The sequence below is a fragment of the Melanostigma gelatinosum genome, assembly GCF_949748355.1.
Source record: "Melanostigma gelatinosum genome assembly, chromosome: 2".
Taxonomy (NCBI): Eukaryota; Metazoa; Chordata; class Actinopteri; order Perciformes; family Zoarcidae; genus Melanostigma; species Melanostigma gelatinosum.
This window is the reverse complement of record NC_136635.1, coordinates 9682050-9703915: the sequence shown is the minus strand read 5'-3', so window position 1 is coordinate 9703915 and position 21866 is coordinate 9682050. Positions and strand designations below refer to the sequence as shown.

General features: G+C 41.8%; 1 protein-coding gene across 1 annotated transcript in view; it reads right to left on the bottom strand.

Annotated features, from left to right (window-relative positions):
* ush2a (Usher syndrome 2A (autosomal recessive, mild)) overlaps nucleotides 1-21866 on the bottom strand; it is a gene marked incomplete at its 3' end in the record, with an annotated part of 192630 nt that overhangs the window by 51631 nt on the left and 119133 nt on the right. The window contains exons 57-65 of the mRNA XM_079292633.1: nucleotides 19415-19617; nucleotides 19217-19329; nucleotides 17998-18217; nucleotides 16680-16848; nucleotides 16338-16559; nucleotides 5548-5771; nucleotides 4405-4744; nucleotides 2053-2250; nucleotides 1742-1896 (exon numbers count right to left, since the gene is read on the bottom strand). Coding sequence (XP_079148759.1) covers nucleotides 1742-1896; nucleotides 2053-2250; nucleotides 4405-4744; nucleotides 5548-5771; nucleotides 16338-16559; nucleotides 16680-16848; nucleotides 17998-18217; nucleotides 19217-19329; nucleotides 19415-19617 — 1844 coding nt within the window. The remainder of the gene's footprint in view (nucleotides 1-1741; nucleotides 1897-2052; nucleotides 2251-4404; nucleotides 4745-5547; nucleotides 5772-16337; nucleotides 16560-16679; nucleotides 16849-17997; nucleotides 18218-19216; nucleotides 19330-19414; nucleotides 19618-21866) is intronic.

The window sequence follows — 21866 nt, the reverse complement described above, 5'->3', positions numbered from 1 at the left end:
TTGTGCCGAACAATAAAATCATTGATTAAAAATGTTTTTCCTGACAGAGACCTGACATTTAATAAAGCTAAGTTTAATATGGTTTAAACTTTCTTTGCCCAATTTATTTGGACAGGCTGACGAGGAATGTATGCTAAGTTTGATAAGTTTGCATGTTTACTATTGTTTCTTCGCAGCCTCACCTTTCTTTTTCTATAAACTTGCAGGACAGGAATTGAAACGGCTAGCTGCATACAGGGCCCCGACTTTTCCTGGAGAGAGTCATTGGTGTCATTGGCCTTGTAGCCTGGACCCAGAAGATATCAATTATTTAGGAGAGACAGAGGATGGTTGTGGAACCGTCAAGGAGTGTGTTTGGTTCCAGCAATGACCAGCTCTTTCATGCGGTCAGTGAACTCCAGGTGGGGGGAGGATGGGGAGAGTGTGAGAGAGGAAAGGGACCTGGATGGAATTTGGGGGGTGGAAGTAGGTGCTGGGGAGGGAGGTAAAGACTCCTCATCTAGGAAGGGTGGGGAAAGTGGGAACAGGCCCAAATAAAAACTTGTTCCGACATGGAACAACATCCCACACTGTAATTGTTCAACAACAAAGGTCAGACACACGTTTACAATTTGTAAAATTGTGGAAAGTTGCGGAACAACTGAGCACCTGAATTATGATGTAAACAACGTCTGGAAAGCAGCAGCTGAGGAGGCTTTTACGAGAGGGTAAAAGGGCATTTAAAGGCCACCGGAAAAACAATGGATCAGATGAGTAACCAACTGCAGAAAGCCATCGCTGAAAGGTTGCTCTTGTAAGTTTACCAAACGTGAAGCAGGGGGCTGCATGTCCAGGCAAAGTGATTGTTGCACACCTGTATTCAGACGGGTAGAGGGTACTTCAGGTGTGTAGGAGCACAAGGGATGAGTCTTAGTCGCAAAGGCAGCGCATGAACACCGTTGACTGTTATGGTAAATGTATTGATTACCGAAGAATAACTCGATTGTTGTTTCATGAAAGACAGAATAAAAAAAGACTGAGTTACATTGATTATCAATTAGAAATATACCCACATGGGTATTTTATCTCAAAGCAATGTTCTCTTTGTGCTCCCTCTCTCACACACATACACTCCTTTAATTGTGCAGCCTAAATTAAAGGAATGAACTGAACTATGGAGTAAAGTGGTACTTAGTTCAGTGAAGCTCAGTCCAGAGGAGCCATTAGATAATCATACAGGGGAATAATGACTTTATGAAATGAGGTGCTGCAATAGAGTAAGGTTTTGGAAAGTGTGAGTGTGTGTGTTGGTGTGTGAAGAGAGAGCAAGCTGTACATGGAGGTGCTGGCAGGACAGAGACACAAATAGCATAGAGTCAAAATCAACAGAACAGACATTCCCTTTCCAACCGAAGGTGTAATTGGTAAATATGTACAGAATAACTACACCGCAATATAAGTTACTTATCAGTCACTTTTTGGTTGTCTGAAAAGCTACTGCTGATATTTCCAGCTTTAAGAAAAGGCAGGCCAGGCCAGCCCAGTTCTGTGTATTTGCTTTGAATGCTCCAAACTCCCAGCACCCCCTGAACTTTATACTCCTACAAACTTGAATACTGATGCAGACTCTGTATTATATTTGTGAGAGACAGGTAAGCATAAGGTTAGCCACAGAAACTTCGAATGAGCTGATACTGTGATGCAACGCATCATTAGTCTGACACAGCAGAACTCAACGACAAAAAGACACAAGTCGTCTTACCCGTGTGCTGTCGGTACAACCAGCCCGGTTACAGACCCTCAGCTGGTAATTGTATTCCTGGAAAGGCCTGATCCCACCCACATCAGTGAAACTGTTTTCATCACCACGGTAGCGTTCTTGCCCATCTCGCAGTATAACATAGTGGGTGATGTCCCCTGGTAAAATGGAGAAGTTACCTCTTAATCAATGTCAGAAGTTTCTCAATATTCAAAAGATATGAAACGTCTGGCCTTCTTGACTTTCAAGCCAAAATTCACAGCCGTCTTTAGAAAGGGGGATTTTTAGTGATACATGCACACCGCCATACACACCATTAGGCCTGGCGGGTGCTTGCCATAGCAGCTGGATGATGTCATCTCGTTCACCGAAGCGACTCCAGCGGGGCGGTGCCACTCCCCACGGTTTGTCTTCACTGGTGGTCACTGTTGTAACGTCACTGGAGCTTCGTCCAAAGCTGTTCCAGCCCCTCACTCTGTACTCGTAGGTGGTGAAGGGCTCCAGGTCAGAGTCTATTAGAGAGTAAGTAAGGTCGGAATGACAGAAGAAAAGGAGCAAGGGAGGTAGAACAACAAAATAATAAAAATCCGTCAGTAAGATTGTCAATATATTGATTTATGAATCATTTACAAACACTGGAACAAGTACAAGTGATTAATACTGTAAGTGCACACATAGTAAGTTCTAAGTCCAGTATGCTAACAAACAAGTTGTCAATTCATTCTCACTGAAAGAGCTAATATAGAAGAATACAAAAAAGATGTGGTGATTGGTGGAAAAGAGACATCTATACATTGTGGTAATTATAAAATATATAAAAAACCAACTGCAAATAATTAAAAATCAAAATCCAATACAACAAAGACTTTGCATCTGCTGATGTGAATTATTGAGTGCATTTCTTTAATTTGACTTTACAGTCTGTCAAGTAAAGTTGCAATAGTGGAGACAAATTAAGATAAGCAATTCAAAATATACTGTGTACTCCTCACCAAATTTAAAGACGAAGTAGCAAAATGATTGTGATGGATTTGTACCTTCAAATATTTAACTATTGTACAAAAGGGTTCAGGTTGTGACATTTTTGTACAACATGGGAGTAGTACTACCAATGTAAGCACACTTTATATAAACATATACCAAATATATGCACTATCACTGGTGCATAGTTGTAAACGTCAGGCAGTTACTGAAGCATTCTGGGAGACGGTTTGTGACAACCCTTCTGGTGAGGTATACATACAGGAGCATATATACATACAGATGCCCTTCCACACGCTCACACGCACATGTGCATTATTTTTAGGAGTGTTAAGGGACTGCTGCTGTAAATGAGACCACGTTTTAACCGCCAGTCTGGGACTCTTGTCTTTACTACAGTGATAACTGAAGCAGCGACACACACATTTAAATAAAACACGGAACATGTTTGCACAGATACATGCCTGGAGATGGAATTTCTGTGTTTGATGAAGAACTAATTCCAAAAAATATAAATTTAAATTGGGTGTGGACAATACAGTATATATTGATATCCCTCATTGCACATGTGTAGCTATTTGTGTGTGATCTACCTTAGGATTCTTTCCCAGAGAACCAGAGCATGATACCCTGTGTGAGAGAGTGTGTGTGTGCATGAGAAACATCTGGTGTATGGTGGGTGGCGACAGCTTTATGTGCCTCTGCCCAGATGGTGTCACAGCATTGCCTAGAAACTCTTATCCTAACCGCCCCACGTGCCCCCCACACACACACACACACACACTCACACACTCACACACACACACACACTACAGAAGCACACTTAAATGGTAACAAACTGGACACTAACGCACACAAAAAACATGTAATTATTGCACAACTACGCATACACACATAACATCCACAACCAGAATTAGTCTTGATTAAACAGACGCATCTACCCAGATAAATAATGTGTGGACAGACTGAAAATCCTGACTTACACGCCCACAAACACCAACACACACATACACACACCGCTGCCACACCACAAATTCCCTTTAGGCTGATAAATAGTGGAGAATGTTGAAATGCCATTTAAACGCCCATCTTTAAGTTTTAATGACACACAAGTGTACAACACAGATAGAGTTACTACGTTAACAGCAACCAATGTACAGTCCAACAGCTGTCCTGGTGTGTGTGTGAGCGTGTAGAAGGGCATCTGTCTCTAAAGCCCGTTGATTGCAACGGCTGACACATTTAGAGTAAATGCAGAATTGGTTTCTGCATGCTCACAATGCCCATGAACGGTGTGTTTCACAGATGGCTATATTCTGTTCTAGTTGTTCTTTCTCGTGGCTCGGAGGTCAGACGCAGGGATGCAAAAATGGTCAAAGCAAAGGGTTTAAAACTCTATTGCATCAGGCAACCTGAGGCATTGATTGGTACAAACATTTTGTTTTAAAGTGAGATAATGAAACAGGCAAATTTGATTGGTGGCAAAACAATTGTATCAAATTGCGGTCGCTGTGCCCTTGTGGTTAGAAAAATAGTCTCGTCACCAAAGACACTCAGCACTAAGGTCCAAAAAGTTCAAGTAAAAAAATATATATAAACATAAGCTATGCTAATTACTATGGAAAAATACAAGTTTGGTAATTCAAAGTTCAGCCTATTGTTTTCCACCGAACACACACAATTACCTGTGTAGGCGTATCTGTTGGCATCTCCGCTGTACACTACCTCCTCAAGAGATGGACACAGGCTCCCCTCGAATTGCAGGTTCTCAGTGTGTGTGTGACTGTATGCCTCTGCCATTTTGTATGTGTTATCACTTCTGTTTGTATTTGTAGACAGGCCCCTAGTGAGAGTTCCATGAGTGGTGTTGAGGGAAGGTGAGTATGTTGTGGAGGGTTTATCGGGGTGTTTGTGCGCAGACAGGACCCATGTGCAGGCGTGCGTAGATGGATCGAGGTCACACGAGCCACAGTAAGCTGTAGAAGCTGCAGCTACAGGACACACGGCGCCCTGCAAACACTGGTGCTGCACAGAGGTGGAAAGGAGAGACAGTTAAAGATGGAGAGAAAAAATGGAACTATGAGGTTAAAAATCTTCATTTTCTGAAAGTGATTTGTCGACATGATTGCACTGCACACTGTCACAACTACCACAGAAACTCATCTTACAGAAGTTTATCTTTTACTAATGCTGAAGCGTTTCTCTCCGTCTCTAACACACAATACGTGCAGCTATGTTCGTGCTTGTGTGGGGTAAGCATGGTCCTTAACGACATCATTAGAGCTAATGAGAGTTCCTACCCTTTGTCCCTGTGTGTGTGCGCCTCTGTTTGTGTATGTGTGTATGCGCGTGCCTGTTTCATGCTGACTTAGGAACACACAAACACCACATGACCCCAGTTGATAAATGGAAGATGGCTCAATCCCCAACTCCTGATGTGACAATGAGTTTGGGGGAGAGGGAGAGAGAGAGCGAAAGCGAGAGAGAGAAAGAGAGAAATTCTATCTACCAATATTGCTAGAAGACGACCTGCTTTTGAAACACTTCTAGTGGACATTTAATCCACAGAGAAAATGTAAAGGACATATGGCACAACTCTAGACATGACAAATGACATAGAATGTGTCAAACAGCTACTGTATTAAGAACAAATTACTTTTTAAAAAGTGATTAATGATGTGCCTCACATATCATATATGTCTCAGAATAAACATAAATAAAACAGTATAAAAACAGAGAGGATTTCACAAACTTTAAGACGACATTCATTTACTATCGTGTGTAGAGACACAAACAGTTGTACACACCACACACATTCTCTCACATACCTGCATCAACAGGCCGGGTGTGGGTTCATCTGCACACACGTGTCGTTGAGGGTCGTAGCCAATCCCATTGCAGCACTCCTCCTCCTGATGTATGACCTTTGACCCACAGCACTGCAGTGTCACTGTGGCATTGCCAGCAGGGTGCATCGTGGGATATCCGTCATTACTCACACAGCACAGAGAGGTTGAAGAGTTTATATACTCCTGACCACAGCAGACAAAACCTAAGGATAAGAAAACATGCATCACGCTATTGTTCTGATCGTACTGGAGCAGGAAATGATCTTTCAAGGACCACCTTCCACTGCTCATTTACAGACTACACAAGACGAGCGTGTCTTTTAATTCTCTAATTAATCAGTTTTAAGTTCTGGATATTTTAATTAGCTATAAATGTATCACACAGATTTATTTGATATTTCTACGTTCAACAGTGAAAGCACCGTTTTGTGTCTCACTTTTGTTTTCATCATCACCTCTTCTTGTCATCCTCTGCTTCGCCATACTCAAGCAAGGAATCCTCAAATACTACTCATCCTATTACTATTTTCTCCTCTTCCACCTCTCCTCCTTCGTCAATCCCTTCCCTTCGCCTCCTCTTGTTTTATGTTCCTCTTCTCTCCATACTGTAAAAAGATCCAAGCCATGCAGTATTGTCTCTCCTCTACACTTCCCAAACTCTCGTTTCGTCTTCTCCTCAACCTCTATTTTCCCGTCTGCACAGAAACAGTATTTACGCTGCTCTAAATATTAGTGTGCATCTTCTCTTATCGACTCTTATCCTCCCTTTCCTCTTCTCCTCCCCTGTACGCCTCTTTTTTCTCTCCGGTATTCATCTCTTCGTACAGCAGTAATATTCAGGCTATGCTGTCGAAAGTGTGCAGGGGGAGAGGAAGTGTGTTTTTCTGAGAGCTGCCATCTCTGACAGTGATAGGTGATGTCTTTCTGCTACCACTTCACCTTCAGCAGCAAGGTGACATTTAAAATACATGCTATCACTCCATTTCCCTGTAAATGTTTTGCAGCTGAATACCAAATGTCAAGCCATGTTTCTCCACATTCTCCAGCGCTTCATATTTCCAATTCAAATGATTTGAGTCACTTTGAATGATTGACAAATTTAAACTGTTTAAGTCTCTGTACATTTTAAGTCGAAATAATTGTTCTTGGTGGAGAAAATATCATTTTCATCGACAGAAACGCAAGAAGTTATACATTATTCTGGTTAGAAAAGCTGCTAATGAAGTCTATAGGCATATAAAGTCCTTCTTATTGAGTAACTGAGGTTAGTTATGTTATGTTTTAGTACTATACTGACTACATGAACTTATTTCCACCTTCACACAATTGGGATACCCCAAAATAAACATGAGGGTGACACAAAACTGGCAGCAGCTCTTAAAGAGGAGCTACAAAACAAAAAAACAAATACATATCATACTATGGCAACAGCGTCATATGGAAGATGGAAGCTGAGCTAACCGAGCTAGGACCACCACCCAGTCGGCTCCTGGCTAATGTCCGGTGGCAGGAACATTTTGCCTAAACCACGTTGGTGACTATTGTGCCCACATTTTTACAGAGACCTGGCTCCATTGTGGCATACCGGATCAAGCTGCACTTGAAGGGCGGACCACGGGACAGAACCCAAGACATGAATATCACACTTTTTTAAATATGGGACCTGGTGCCTTCTCTCCAGTGGCGCTCCTAATGACACAAGTTGAGCCAATCCGGTTACTTTGGCGTATTAGCTTAGTTGAGGGGGAGGATTGGCAAGCTTTGGCCATACAATGGATTAGGACTATATAATATTGTCCTGCTACGATACTGAGTCAGCAAAGTAACCCCCCACTGTGAGAATGCATTGAAAATACAAATGAGCATGGCATGGCACGACACAGCTCAACTAAAATATCATAACAGGGCGGCTAGAAAAAGGACAAATTGTATTTTAATGAGAGTCCAATTGAAAAAAAAAAGCTTCTCATTTTGAATCAGGCTGAAATGTTATAAGAACCCCGCGGCCTCCCGTGATTATTTAGTTTATTTATAAATAATCTAACTTTCTTGAGGTATTTAGCAAATTCATCCTAACAGCCGATGACGTACTGATCTGTGGCACTATCTACCCCCAGCTGTGTTGCCCATTTTATTTGACAGCAGACATTAAACACTAAGTCATTGCATTGTACCATGGCCTCGCCCTTTAATGGGGCTGCAGCTAGTTGTGGAGTGATAAATAACTTATTGTTTAACAACCCAATCAGCGCTCACTCTTAGCGCACATGAAAAGCTGTTCATTTAGGCAATCATTTCACTTAAAGGCCAGAAGTGGAGGACGGCACATATTTTCTCCTGTGCTGTTGCAGTGCATTATATCCTCACCGCATCCATCACAGGAAAGAAACATGTGACAGGAAAATGCATGCGTATGTATGTGTGTGATTGTGTGACATAAAGGCAGTCTGACGGCTAGTAACTCACTTAGCAGCGGCAGCTGTTGCAGAGTGGGGGCTTGGTGGCCAATTCCCCCAGCGCCTTACTTCAGCTTCAATGACGCGCAAATAAACAGCTCAACACTTTTCCAAAATAGCTTCCTTCCACTCATCCCTCGTCCTCTCGGCATCTTCACCTCTACTCCTCCCTCCCATCCGGACGCCAGGCCCTCTGTGACTCTCAATCTTTACTCATTTGTCTCACTTCCACTTACTCCCAAGCAGTCGGACTGTCTTTCCATGTATTGTTCAGAAACACTACATGTCTTGATTCTCCCTTTCGCTTCTTCTGACTCTAGGAAATGCCAACTTTATCACCTGTGACCTGAAGATCAAGAGTTGTCTCCTGCCGCTTCTCCACCATCAATCTCTTCTTTCTCTGATCATTCTTTTTTAGCCGCATCCCTTACTTCCACCTATATCTCCCAATCTTCACAACGGTCTTTGTCTTCCTTGTGTAGTCCATGTTCTACCTTCTTTTACGTCATCCCTTTTCTATCCCCAATGTTTTAATTCAACAATTTTTCCCATGATACTTTTAATCTGCCCTTCTTTCTGTTCCAACATTTCTACTTGTTCCTCCTTCCCCCTATTTTATTCCCATCATCTTCTTCATTTCCTCCTCCTCCTCTTTCTCCTCCACTATTGCTCTCTCTATCTCTGCCTCCATTCAGTTTATAGGTCTACATTAGCTTGTGTACTGCTCTGCAGCTAAACTTCACCACTGAATTATCACCCATTCAGCAGAAATCCAATCCCTGTCTTTGTAAGCGTTATCTGTTTGGGTTTGTGTGACATGCTTGTACATTTGTGTTACCGTTTTGAAACACACACCTACTATTTCCTCTTCCCCTTTGTAAGCTGTGTGCGTTTGTGCATGCGTATGCATGTGAGTGTATGCGTTGACAACATGTTATCACACACCTCTTGTTTTCTCTCTTGCATTGCAGAATGCTTCAGCCCTAATCTTCAGAGTTACGTTGGATTTGCATACATTCGTTAATAGCATCGGGAGCGCCGCGTCAACACAAGGTGCTTAGACAACAAGAATTATTATTAGGGTTTCAGTCATTCCACTTAATGATAAGTCAATATTTAGCCCTGCCAATGAACTACTGATAAAAATGTGTGTTGTGGATTAGAGTTATCCGAGCTCTCTAGGAGACCAAAACCCCTCCGCAACTTTAAACAAACCAAACACTTTTAAATACCTGCATATATTACAAGGGGTTTGGCACAAAGTGCAAAGCAAGTGCACACATACTCAGTCTGTGTTCATGCATACAAGCACACACAGTCACATTGAAGAAGCGTTCATACATCTGCACACGGACACTCATACACAGAAAGGATCAAGCACATAAAAGCTGATGTCGTTATTTAAGAGCAAGCTTATCGCAGATGTACACAATATATTGGTATCGGCATATATGCCGGTCAATAAGTTACAAATAATTGCAGACAAGACACGCTAAAGACATGTTTGAAAATGTGTTTTTGATTTGAATTCAATCTGTTGACATGAATATTAGTTGGAGAAAGCTTTACTGTATCTTATATCTGATAAACAGAAACAAAAAAGTACCTGCAAAATATACATTTATACACGTAATCATACATACAAATGAACGAGTCATCTGTGACAGGCTATTTCAGCGATCAAAGATTCCCAATTTGAGTTGAGTTATTGTTTATAGTTGATACACATAATATCCTGCTCAATATCTTGGTGGTCACAATTGTTTGTTATCTGTTAAAAACAACTACATCAGTTCTCATGGAACTCTCAATAAAGGGCATCAGCCTCAAATATCCAGTGTTGGTTGGGCTCTACACACACACACACACACACACACGCGCACACACTCTCTGCATGAGGGAGGGTTTGTGTGTTGAGTGTGTGTGTGTGTGTGTGCGTGCACTTGTGCTCCAAAGGGGCCAGACTATATGCCATGTCGAGAGATGAAATCGCAGTAGATTGACTTTCTCACACAGTGCACAGTGTTCCCATGTGGACACACACACAGACACATGTGGATGTTAAGGCAGCAAGCACACACACGCACAACACACACACACACACATACACCTCAACAGCATTACCAGCTGGGCGTGTGTGTGACATTGTGTGTGTGTGTGCAACTTTGGCTGTATGAGTCTTGAGTGTTTGTTTCAGTGTGTGTATGTGTGTGTTGAGCTTAGGGAAATGCGTTGGTGGCAGTTATATTTTCACCACTCTACAGGGATTCACTAAAAATGGAGACACAGCAAGCAGCTGTTCATGGTGTGTGTTTAAAGTGTCTGTGTGAGAAGAGGGACTGAGATGAAGATGGACATTGTGATAAAGAAATGAACAACTAAAAGAGTTTGACAAATGGATAAAACTAAAAATATTAAAAGATGTGATATGAGATGAGTAAGTTTAGCTGAAATAAAGAACATAACATACTGTACTTTGTAGTCTCCTGTGGATGCACCAAAAGCATGTGTTGTGTTTGGATGGTTATCAAGTACATATCACGGGAATCAGAATCACCTTAATTAGCCAAGTATGTGTGGACATACAAGGAATATGACTCGTTTTCTTTTTCATCTCTCTTAATGTACTTCAACAGAAATAAAAATAACACACAAGGACAAATAAAGGTAAAGGATAGACAGGACTGTAATGTACAGAAGTAGTGAAAACGATAGGTGTACATATAAGTTATACAAAAAGCACCAATGATCAACAATACAATAAGAAATAAAATATCTATACACAAGTCAAGTGTTCTGCAAGTTGTAAGATAGAAGATAGAGAGAGAGATAACCGTTTGTGTCAGTTACGGAATCAAACTCTTTTATCAAATCATAAAGATTGAAATTGATTAAATGAATAACAACATATTTTAAAGCAGACACACACGGAGACTCCAGAGCAGATGTACCGGTATTCACCTCACAGGTAATCGCACATGCCTTCCACTTTCCAATGCTTACGCATACTGCCTACACCAATTCTTTCCTCAAGCCTACCAGAGACATTGTAGCTGACACAACACAGACTCATGAACCGCCTCCTTCATGTTATCCATCACTGGCATCAATGTGATCTGAGAGTTGGTGAGTTAGGGGTGTGGCAGAGGCCATATGTAGCACCAGGACGTTCAAAGCAAGTGCTGGCCAGCAAGTAGAGGTTCTCCAGTGTGGTGGTTCTCCAGTGTGGTGGTTCGTGTACCCCTGGGGGTACGTGAGATTTTGAAAAAATATATTGAAAATTTGCCTCCATTCAAAAATCCTTGAAAAATAGCTATTTAATAAATATTCAATAAAATATAAGTGTAAGTTCATAAACTGAATTTTGTATTCAGTAGGCTATTCAATTACATTATCCTAAACAATCTTCAGTGTTGACAGTAATAAATCAGACACTGATGATCTGTTTTTTCAACCAAAAATGCCAAGCCTCGGGTGCATCTCCAGAAGAGAAAACTTCCTGCGTTGAACTCAAATACAACTTTGAGGCAACAAATGACGTAAAGAAGTGTCAGACAACTCAGTGTTTTTGTTGCCGTCAACAAATTGACAGAATTCAAAGAGGAATTTTCATAAAGAACTGAGACACTCATTTCATTAGTTTGGATAACTTTGCGTACAGCTTTGTTTCAAAACAAAGGCACACAAAAAATTCAAACATTTTGAAATTCAATAATGGGCACCTTTGTCTTATCCTGCCACTGTCGTGTTGGGATAACAGTTGAACAAAAGGTTTTGATGATTGTAAAACACAGTTATGCAGAAGTATGTAGCACAACTATGCACTATTCCATTGTAACTTCATCCTGTAGTAGTCACTTATAGCAAAGTAGTAAAAATATCAAGGTCTCTTTGTGTGGGTTCAATACTCTCCCTGCGCATACCTGGAAGTTATGTCTTTTAATATTTTTCAACTCGTACACTTTTGGTAAATCCACAATGTTTAACTGCAATGGAATCAAAAATAACACAAAGGCAAACACACACACACACACACACATCTCAGATTGTCATCTCTGTGTTCCTGACAGCCTCTGGTTTCATTCTTGCCAGTCATTAAAGTAAACCTAATAGAAAAGCCATCATCATAAATACATTAACAGAGAGAGAAATGTCTTCCTGTGTTCAGAGAGTACTCGATCTTCTAAAGCAGCCAGACGCTGCTGTTTGGAATGCACTACTGTTGGCCATTTGCTACCCATCATTGATGAGGGGCTTTTGGCAATGATAAACACACACACACACACACACACACACACACACACACACACACACACACACACACACACACACACACACACACACACACACACACACACACACACACACACACACACACACACACACACACACACACACACACACACGAGAATCTTTTGGCAGAGATAAAGAATGTAAAGGGTGTGTCTCTGTGCATAAAGAAACATTGAGATACATATACAGATTCAGACAGCCACATACAGAAAGTGAGGCATGCATGCACCAAGTTGAAGTAATAAACCATGCACACACTTATACACACAAACGCATCCACTCTCACAACTCCGCCAGGCTCTGAGTGAGCTAGCTTAACTACGGGGATAATTTCCCTCCAGCAAATGGTCACTGTGCCCTTGAAAAACATATTTGATTATTACTTTTTCTCCCCCTCCTCTTTTTTTCTTTTAGCATCATCACAGCCATTTTCATCACGCGCTCTGATGATGGCACGGCAAGGCGCGTTACGATAACACCCCGGCACCGCCAGGCTTTTAACACTTAAACGGTGAAAAGGGATATTGAGATTTGTCCTTGAACGTTTGGATGGGCCTGCTGGGCTGGGACAGAGGGGGGGAAGGAGGGTGAAGGAGTTAAAGAAATGCATACGTTTTTTAAGATTCACTTGCTTTAAGAAAAAGTGAGGTGGGGAGGGCATTCACGGTAGCAGCCCCAGTGAGAAATGGAGAAGGTGGGGTTGAAGGGCAGATGGAAGAGTTAAAGAGATGTACACTGTAAAAAAAAAAAACATGTGAAGGGGAAATGATTAGTGGAGCGCACACAGCGAGGCGGGGGACTTTGGGAGAGTCAGGGAGCAACGGGAGGCCAGAGACACCACACACCTTCCTCTAAACACCATCTAATCTCACCTAAATCCAAGCTAAACATCTTACATACAAACTCAGAGAGGAGCAAATGAAGAGCTTAAAAGTTGGTCTCGAACCTGCAACACAGGAGGAAATGCTGCAAGACAACTGAGGCGCTCCTGTCCAAAAACAAACAGTATTTAATAATCTACTTGAAAGTGAAATGAAAGCTGTTTAAACAAAATGGCAGATTTGGCAGGGAAGGATTTAGCATGGAGACTTTGTGTTATTGTATAACTAGAGAATGTTGAGGAAAGGATTATAGAGACCATCTCAACAATACCCCAAAGACTGTAACTAGGCAGAGTAGCAGCAAGGTCTGACATTTAAGAGGGTATATTCCTGCTACTTAATGAGGCAAGTTTGAATAAAGACACAAGTAGGCGGGAATTTATACAAAATGAATGTAGTTAGACTCGTAAAATGGAGGAAAATATATTGACGGTGCACTTACACGCCAAAGTGCAAGTGAGGTGCAAGCCATCACGTGGCAGGTGCAGATTGTACTGATTTAAACTGAAATCTGTTCTGTCAGATGTGGACGACAGAGTACGATAAATGAAAAACACATTACTGTAGTTGGGGTAAAGTGGACAGGAATGAGGAATCAACCTAAAGAAACATTTAGAAGAGCACAGTCCACGGCTCAGCTTTAGCTTTGTTGCTTCTTTGGTACAGGTTGTGTGAGCGGACGTTTCTGACCCTGGCTCTATTTCACTTGATTCACACTGGTTTCCTGTTAAACAGTCTTGTGCACATGTTTGTGTGTGTATGTGTGAGTGCTTATACAACTGTGTGGTGCATATTTGTGCACGAGTGTAGATGTGGATACAATTCTGTATGTATATACACACATGCTATGCGAGTGTGTGTGTGGTTGCGTATGAATGTTATTGCACGTGTATGCTTGTGTGTATATCTACCTGTGCACATGTGCACGCAAGCCGGTACGGGTATCTGTTGCCAGACGGCTGTCTCCTGGCATTGCTGTTCCCCTGCAGTGTGTGTATGGTTGTTGACAGTGTGGACGGTAATGTGTGATAGATCGCACTTCAGGGACCCCATAATCACATCAGCCTAACCTAGTCTATCAGCTGGGCACAATGGGATACCCTTCACTCCTCCTTTAATCTGCTCCATCTAGCTCTTCACCACTCTTCTGTTCTCTCCGGGGTTGTTTTTTTCTCTCATTGACTTTCCTTCCCTTTCTCTGTTTCCTGTATTTGATGCATATCTTACAACTTTTTAATTATTTTGTTCTGTCTTTCTTTCATCATCATATATGTTTCATTTTGCATTATTTCTTACGATGTAAATTTGTATAACAATGTTTTCTATTGTGTGTATCAAATTATACTTTTTTTTTGTATCAATCTTTAGGATTTAACTTATTTATAATTGATTTTGAATATAATTGAATGCGATCTGAAGTCTTCTCTCGCTTGCATTTTCTTTCATTCTCTCTTTCTTTTTGTCTTTCTTTCACAAATCTGTCTCTCACTATCATTCAAAATACAAAACCCTGGACATGGTGAGAGGCAGCGATGAGAGTGAGTGGTGCCAAGGTTAAGTAGCATATCCTATGATAGGTGTTGCTGTGTGCATGTTTCGTGTGTTAGTGCGAGTGTCTTGAAACAGACGTGTGGGGTCGAGGTTGCATCGCCGGCCCCAGGGCTCCCCGACAGCGCAGTGCACCCGGCAAATGGCCCTTAGCCTTGCTAGTGCCGCTAGCCCTGCGATCCATCATACCATATGTTCTCAATGGGGAAGCTAACGCTAATGACTGATGAGTGGATGGGAAGGGGGCAACAGGAAAGGAGGGGGAACAGGAGGAAGAGAAGCTGGTGGAAGGCGCGAGGGGGAGCAAGAGGCCAGAGGAAAAAGCAGAGGGAGAGGGAAAAAAGTCGAGGAAAAGTAAGCAAGGAGATGACAAAGAGAGCAGAGATGTGAAATAAATAACAAAAGGAGATGGAGTGGAAGAGGAGGTGGGGAGCATATGCACTCCATGGGAGGGCAACTCAAATGAAGGATGACCATGTAGCCTGCTCGGTTGGAAGAGGAAAGAGGATCTAGTGAAGGAGGAGAAAAGGAAACAGAGTAACGGTGTAGAACCCTGAAATCACTTGTCAAAACAAATGAACAAACAAAACTCTTAACATGAGATCAATGTTTGAGAGTGAAGAAAAAAAAAAGAGTGTATATTTGACTAATTCATGAAAATATAATAAGGGAGAGTAAGAAATGATAACGGCCATGAAATCAAAAAACAAGTATCGCTTTTCTGATTTCTTGCTTCGTAGTAACTTTTGTGTTTGCATGCACATATTTTAATGTGGGTAGGGATCTTGTGTGTGTGTGTCAGTGTGTTTGCGGCTAGGCTAATGGAGTACTATAGGCCTGCCCATATGGGCCATTGTTTATTTGTGATGAATAGAGTCCACGTGTCTGTCTCTGGCACTCAACACTAAGCGAACCCTCCCGAGGGCACCCTGTTGACTCTGTGTGTGTGTTTTTTGTGTATGTGTGGGTGCATGTAATATGTCTATATGCGTGAAAGTGTGTGTGTGTGTGTGTGTGAGTGTGTGTGTGTAGGATGGAGAATGAGTGTGTATTTGTCCTGCTGTGTGCTTGGCAGTGCCCTCAACAGTGCCATCCCGAGTGTGTTTCATCATCATCTGCCATGACAAAGATGTCTAATGACACACACACACACACACATACACACACACACACACACGCACGGTCCCATCTGTGCCATGGTATCCGGGTGCTTTGGGACACTGCGGGAGAGGAAGAAAGGGAAACGACCCCACGTTCCTGCACCATGTGTCTACCTCAACCCTTTCTGCTTTTCTCTCTTGTCCTATGATTTCCCCCCGCCCATAAACATGAACAAGACGTCACCAGGGACTAAACTCTAACAGAATCCTTTTTGGGCCAGAGTAACTGGTTTTCTGAACAAAAGGCCTTTTTGTTGATTGGATTGGAATAAAGGCTTTTCTCAAGACAAAAACAGTTTTCTATCCAGAAGGATCAGCATCCCATCAAACGTCACCCAAATGTGCTTTCATTGTTGGGCAATCTTTTCATTTCCTTCTTTATTCTAACAACAGTGGATTTTCATGTTCAAATCTGTGTTTTCTTCACTCACCTGGGGTATATGTGTGCACTTCACCCCTCTCAGCATCACCGCAGCACATCAGAGTACCATCTACAACACGGCCTCCACAGCATCGGACCCCATAGCCATCGTGCAGGCTCCCACTACAGCAAAGCTGGCCGCCTTTCATGGAGTAAGGAAACCCCCCACAGCAGCTGTCACCCAGCCCGACTGAGACCCGGCCCTGCTCGTGGTCAGGGCAGCAGTTTTCATCTACAAAGACAAAGACAGATGAAGGAAACACTTGAACGACATGGAAAAGATTAGACTCAAGTCAAGTAGAAAAGAGAAACCCCATGCAAGTGTAAACATATGAAGTGATTTGACACTCACTGGTTTTTACATGAATATAGTATCCTCCACAGCACTGGTGGTCAGGGAGAGCTGGGAGCAGTTTGCCATTGCAGCAGACCGGATTGGAGTAATTAGTCAAACCCGGGTAACTGCCCTCACAGCAACGATGATGTGGTGTCTTAGTGTACAGCAGCCCACTGCAGCAAACCTGGTTGACATACAATACATTGACACGGATGAGAAAGTATGTAAACTAAATACGCACAACCACACAGACTATCTGCCAAAGAGAAGGCCTTTCAATCATTACGGGGAATGTTCTTTTGTGGGGCCAAACTCCCAAAAAATGATTGTTTAATGAAAGGCTTTCTTTAATATATCACACCCACATTACCAATACACAATGTTGTTTGTGGCGTTTTCTTTCTAGGTACTTGAGTGTGTCTCTTAAGTAGGTGTGTAAGAGCTAGAAATGTTGTCATTGTTTGTACCATTGGGTGCTGTGGGGGTAAAATGTATAGCTGGCGGATTGACTGTGCCAACTTGGCTGGCATTCAATGACACATGGATGGAAGTGAACGCAGATGACAAGTTAATCTGTTTAGAGAAATGAATCATGACCGTGTATCCCACTTCAATAGCGTGCACTCGGAAGAGGAAATGTGAGCGTATGTATTTGTCTGTGGGTCTCTGTGTTTCTTTTGGTGCTTTTGTGTCTATGTCTGAGGTCTGGCGACTAATATCCTGAGGGAGTACACAGCAACACTGTATTCTCCACTTCAGATCAGCAGCCAAAGCAAAGACCCTGGATCCACTATCTTGTTTTTACACATTGGTATTGCTGTACAGTGATTGATGATTGTGGTTTCAATGATTACTTATGACACATTCTAGTGAAAAGAGGCTCTTGAATTCAGGTGAAAAAGGGCAGAGGAGAGAGGATTAGAGCAGAAGAACGATGAAAGACTGAATGTAGCAGAGCAGAGCAGGAGAAAGGAGAAATATCAGCCCCCAAAATGCATTTTCTCAATACATTCATAATCAACATTTGTGTAATTAAACGCTTTTTAAAACAGTATATTATTTATTACATAAGTCAACAATACACCATCATTACATGTTGCATGTTGTACGTGTTGTTCCAGGCAATACTTGGGACTTGACAAAAATAAAAAATGCAGTCCCCTCTCTAAAACAATCAATATTGTATTGTATTAGCCTGTAAATGGTGTTCTTGCCATCAGCCCAGCATGCATGTTAATGCAGAGTTGTCCATGCAAAATGTATATCATGAGTGATCAATAAACAAATGGATGAAGATTTTACCATAAGCACCAAACGACGGGAACATAATCACCTGCATGTCAGGATGGAAGCAGGACATCCCACACACACCATGACTGGCGGGACACTGCAGGTACGAACATCTGAACCTTACACCGCCTGACTCTTCTCCCGCAGAGAGTGTGACCCCCGTTGACCCAACGGCACATGACCTCAAGGTCCGTCTTAAAACATCATAGCCCAGCATGATCCCACTGGGTCTGCCTGGACGGGACCAGTCCAACCTCACCACTCTAATGGAGAGAGAGAAGGAGATGGAGAGTGAGAGTGAGATATGTTCTCCTTCACACTCCTTTCACACTACTGGGAGGCACACAATAACTTTATCATACCCACACACACACACACACACACACATTCATGCATGGTTAATGCCTGACAAAGTTGAGTTACAGTGTCAGAGTGTGTGTGTCTTTATACACTTCTCACTATTGATTTTGCTCTTTTTTATCTCTGACATCTTTGGCAGGAGAAAGACCTGTGTAGTGACTCACAGAGTTACAACTTACAGTCGCCGACACAGGAAATGAGCCACAAATCACCACTTCCTCTGCCACTGTAAGATTTGCAACATTGAGATTTAGGTCAAATATGGGAAGCAGAGCATTTTAAACGTCATTAAATACAACTTACTGCAAAGAAAATATCAGTTTACTGTCATATTTCATAAATATTGATCGTTACTTTGAGGTTATATGATTATATTAAATAGTCAGACAACTTTGATGCATTAGTGTATCGAAAATTCTTTTACGGTTTATCAATAATTACTACTGAATATTTCAATATTTCAATCTTGATAGACTGCTGAAGATGAATAGATGCAACAGTCACTGGGTTTTAAAGTAGCTGGAATAAATATAGTTAACGTCACTTTTCCCACAAAATCTGGTTTCAAAGTACAACTGAAATTACGTGAAAAAAACAATTTAAATCATGATATTCTTTATTAATATACAGGTTACTAGTGCTGGGTAGTGCCGTTAGTGCCAGCTGTACTGATTCTACCGTGTCAAACATACAAACCAACCTTCTGCGCTGTCGATAAACATTAACAATTACTACACTCAAACCAAAAGCTATCAAGTTTCATGAATCGAGATGGAACACCACATTTAAAGATAGTTATGAACAAATATTTCCATTGAAAGAATTAGTAGAAAGTCATGCAAGCCATGAAGAAAGTTACAGAATTACTGCAAAGAAATATTTGCAAAACATCTCTGCATTACCTGGGACTGATCACGTGTGCGTGCGGCGCGGCCAAGTCGGCAGGCAGGTCCTCGACAGTAGTTGTCTGAGTAATATTACTCCGCACACATGCATACACAGTACAGACCTCCACCTGAAAAACACAAACACAGCAGACGTAAAGCGCGTTTCTGTGTCTGCGTTTGGGTGAGCATATCTGATTTTGATGGTGTATGTACCTGTACGTTGTAGACAGTGAAAGGCAGCAGGTCGCCCAGCAGGTAGGAGCCTGAGCTGTTGTCTACACTGCCATGAAGACGGCCATTAAGGTAGATGTAGTAACCAGTAACTGCCCCATTGGGCCGTAGAGGAGGGAACCAAAGCACACGAACTGTGCTGCTGTTAACCGGAACCACCTCTGGGGCGGAAATCCCGTCTGGCTCTGAGGATAGCACATGAGAGTACAGAAAAAACACAATTGTTTGATTCTTGAGAAGAACAGAATGTTTTACAGCTTGAAGATACGAACATTCGAGATCATCTTCAAACATGCAAGTTTAAGTTGTGGTCTGAGACCAACGCTCTCAACATCACATGTAATCTTTTACACACAGACTATCCATAGACTATAAAGTAAGAACAGCGCTGCAATAGACGGGATTGCTGTTGTGATTTTGAATTTGATAACTGCCACACAAACCACACTATTACATCTTTAAAACGGTGCTGCATAAGTGACCATCAGGCCAGGCCTTTTAAAGTCAGGAAAAAACAGCGATGTCAAAACTATGTGTTGTGACTATGAGGTTCCCAGTATGCACGGATGATATTCCATAACATGTAACATTCTCAACCTTGGAATACACTTTTAACATATCTCACTCAAGAAGTGTATATACACGAGTCATGTATTAGTGTGTGTGAGAGGGAACGAGATAGACATGGACACACACAGCTTACAGGCATGTGATTGTGTGTACAGCACGACAAAGTGCGTTTGTGCACGTGACTCAAAGAGAAACAGAGAATGTGTGTCGCTGTGTATATAATGCAGGATGACTGTAAGTCTGTGTGTTAGTGAGGGAGGGAGACCACCTGTGTGTGTGCAGTACAGCGTTGCAAATGTTATCGAGCAGTAAATGAAATGTAGAGCAGTGGGCTGGGTTTAGGCAGGTGCATTGGCAGCAAATGAATTGGGTTAACTTCACTTACCGGAGTGCATATTCACGAAGAATAATAGATGGACTTTGCATGGTCAGCTCACTCTCTCACTTTTCTCTGTCTTACAGGCAGTAGTAAATGACAGTCTCTACCTTCCTGTGTTATCATATTCTCTCTGTCTTTCACTGACCTGTCGATCAAATTCCCTTTGTCCTTGATAACTGAAAACTCCTCTGGTGATTCATTTAATATGGCAACCAAGAAGAGGTGAATGACAGCAGAAGATATAGACAGTGGGAAAAGAGTGGAAGATGGAAAACATAGTATCATTGAATGTATAAAATGCTCTTCAAACATCAATGGAGATCAGGTTGTGAATAGAAAAGCGAGAAAGAGAACCAAACAGAGGGAAATAATACGAGACGGTGTGTGAGAGAGGTAATCACACAGACTCCATCTATTATTCTAAGTGAAAATGCACTCAGCTAAGAGAAGTTAACCCAATTCATTTGCTGCCAATGCACTTACCTAAACCCAACCTACTGCTCTACATTTCATTTACTGCAGGATGGCATTATCAACGCAATACTGCACACTGAGCCTCTTTCACTCACACACTGACACACACACACACACACAGACACACACATTTTTCTTGCCAATTAGTCTTGACGTTAGCATTGCCCTATAGATTGCAGGCCATGTTAGGATGGTTGGTAGGGTTGAGCTGCATTTGGCCTTGGTCTGTGTGTGTATATGTGTGCGTGTGTGCACACTCTTATGGCTGTAAAATAATGAAATTACCTCCAGAGCCCTCTCAGTTAAACGAGCCATGCTTTGCCTTTAGCACCTAATGATTTTCTAATGTTTTTAATGCACTTTTTATTATACTGCTCAGATTAGAGGAAAAGAGAAAGGCCTCTGACATATGATAATACTGAAAATGAAAGAGAACTGTGAGGGGGAGAAAGAGAAAGAGAGATGGTGAGAGAGCGGGATTGAGAAGGTAATCGTGACAGACGGAAAACAACAGACGGATTGAACGGCCTCTGACAAATGATTACACAGAGTGATTTGAAAGCTAACTCTTAAATGCTGAGAGACTGGGCTGTGCGTTTGAGAGGAAAATAGTAAGAAAAGTTGTGATGCTGGTTAGCTGACCCTGCCTGAAAAGGGAAAAAAACAGTAGATCTGGGAACTGGTTTTGCTCATATTCCATTTAATACTCTCTCAAAGTTCCAGATTTTACATTCCGATAAAGAGTCTGGTGTTCGTTCGACAAATATAACAGATCATGCAGAGACAGCTAAAATTGTGAGAACTCTCTTGAAGATGTTTGTCGTGATGAGGTCACTGCATATTTTGTTGCAAGTTGCCACTTTTAACATAACATTTAATTTTAACTTATAACTTATTTTAGTTGTTTCTTTTCCGTACAATTATAATTTTTTGAAAAAGATTATGTGATGTATTGTAAAGTCTGGTAATTATAGCCCGTATGAGACATGGGAACAGCTTTGTTTGCAGTCT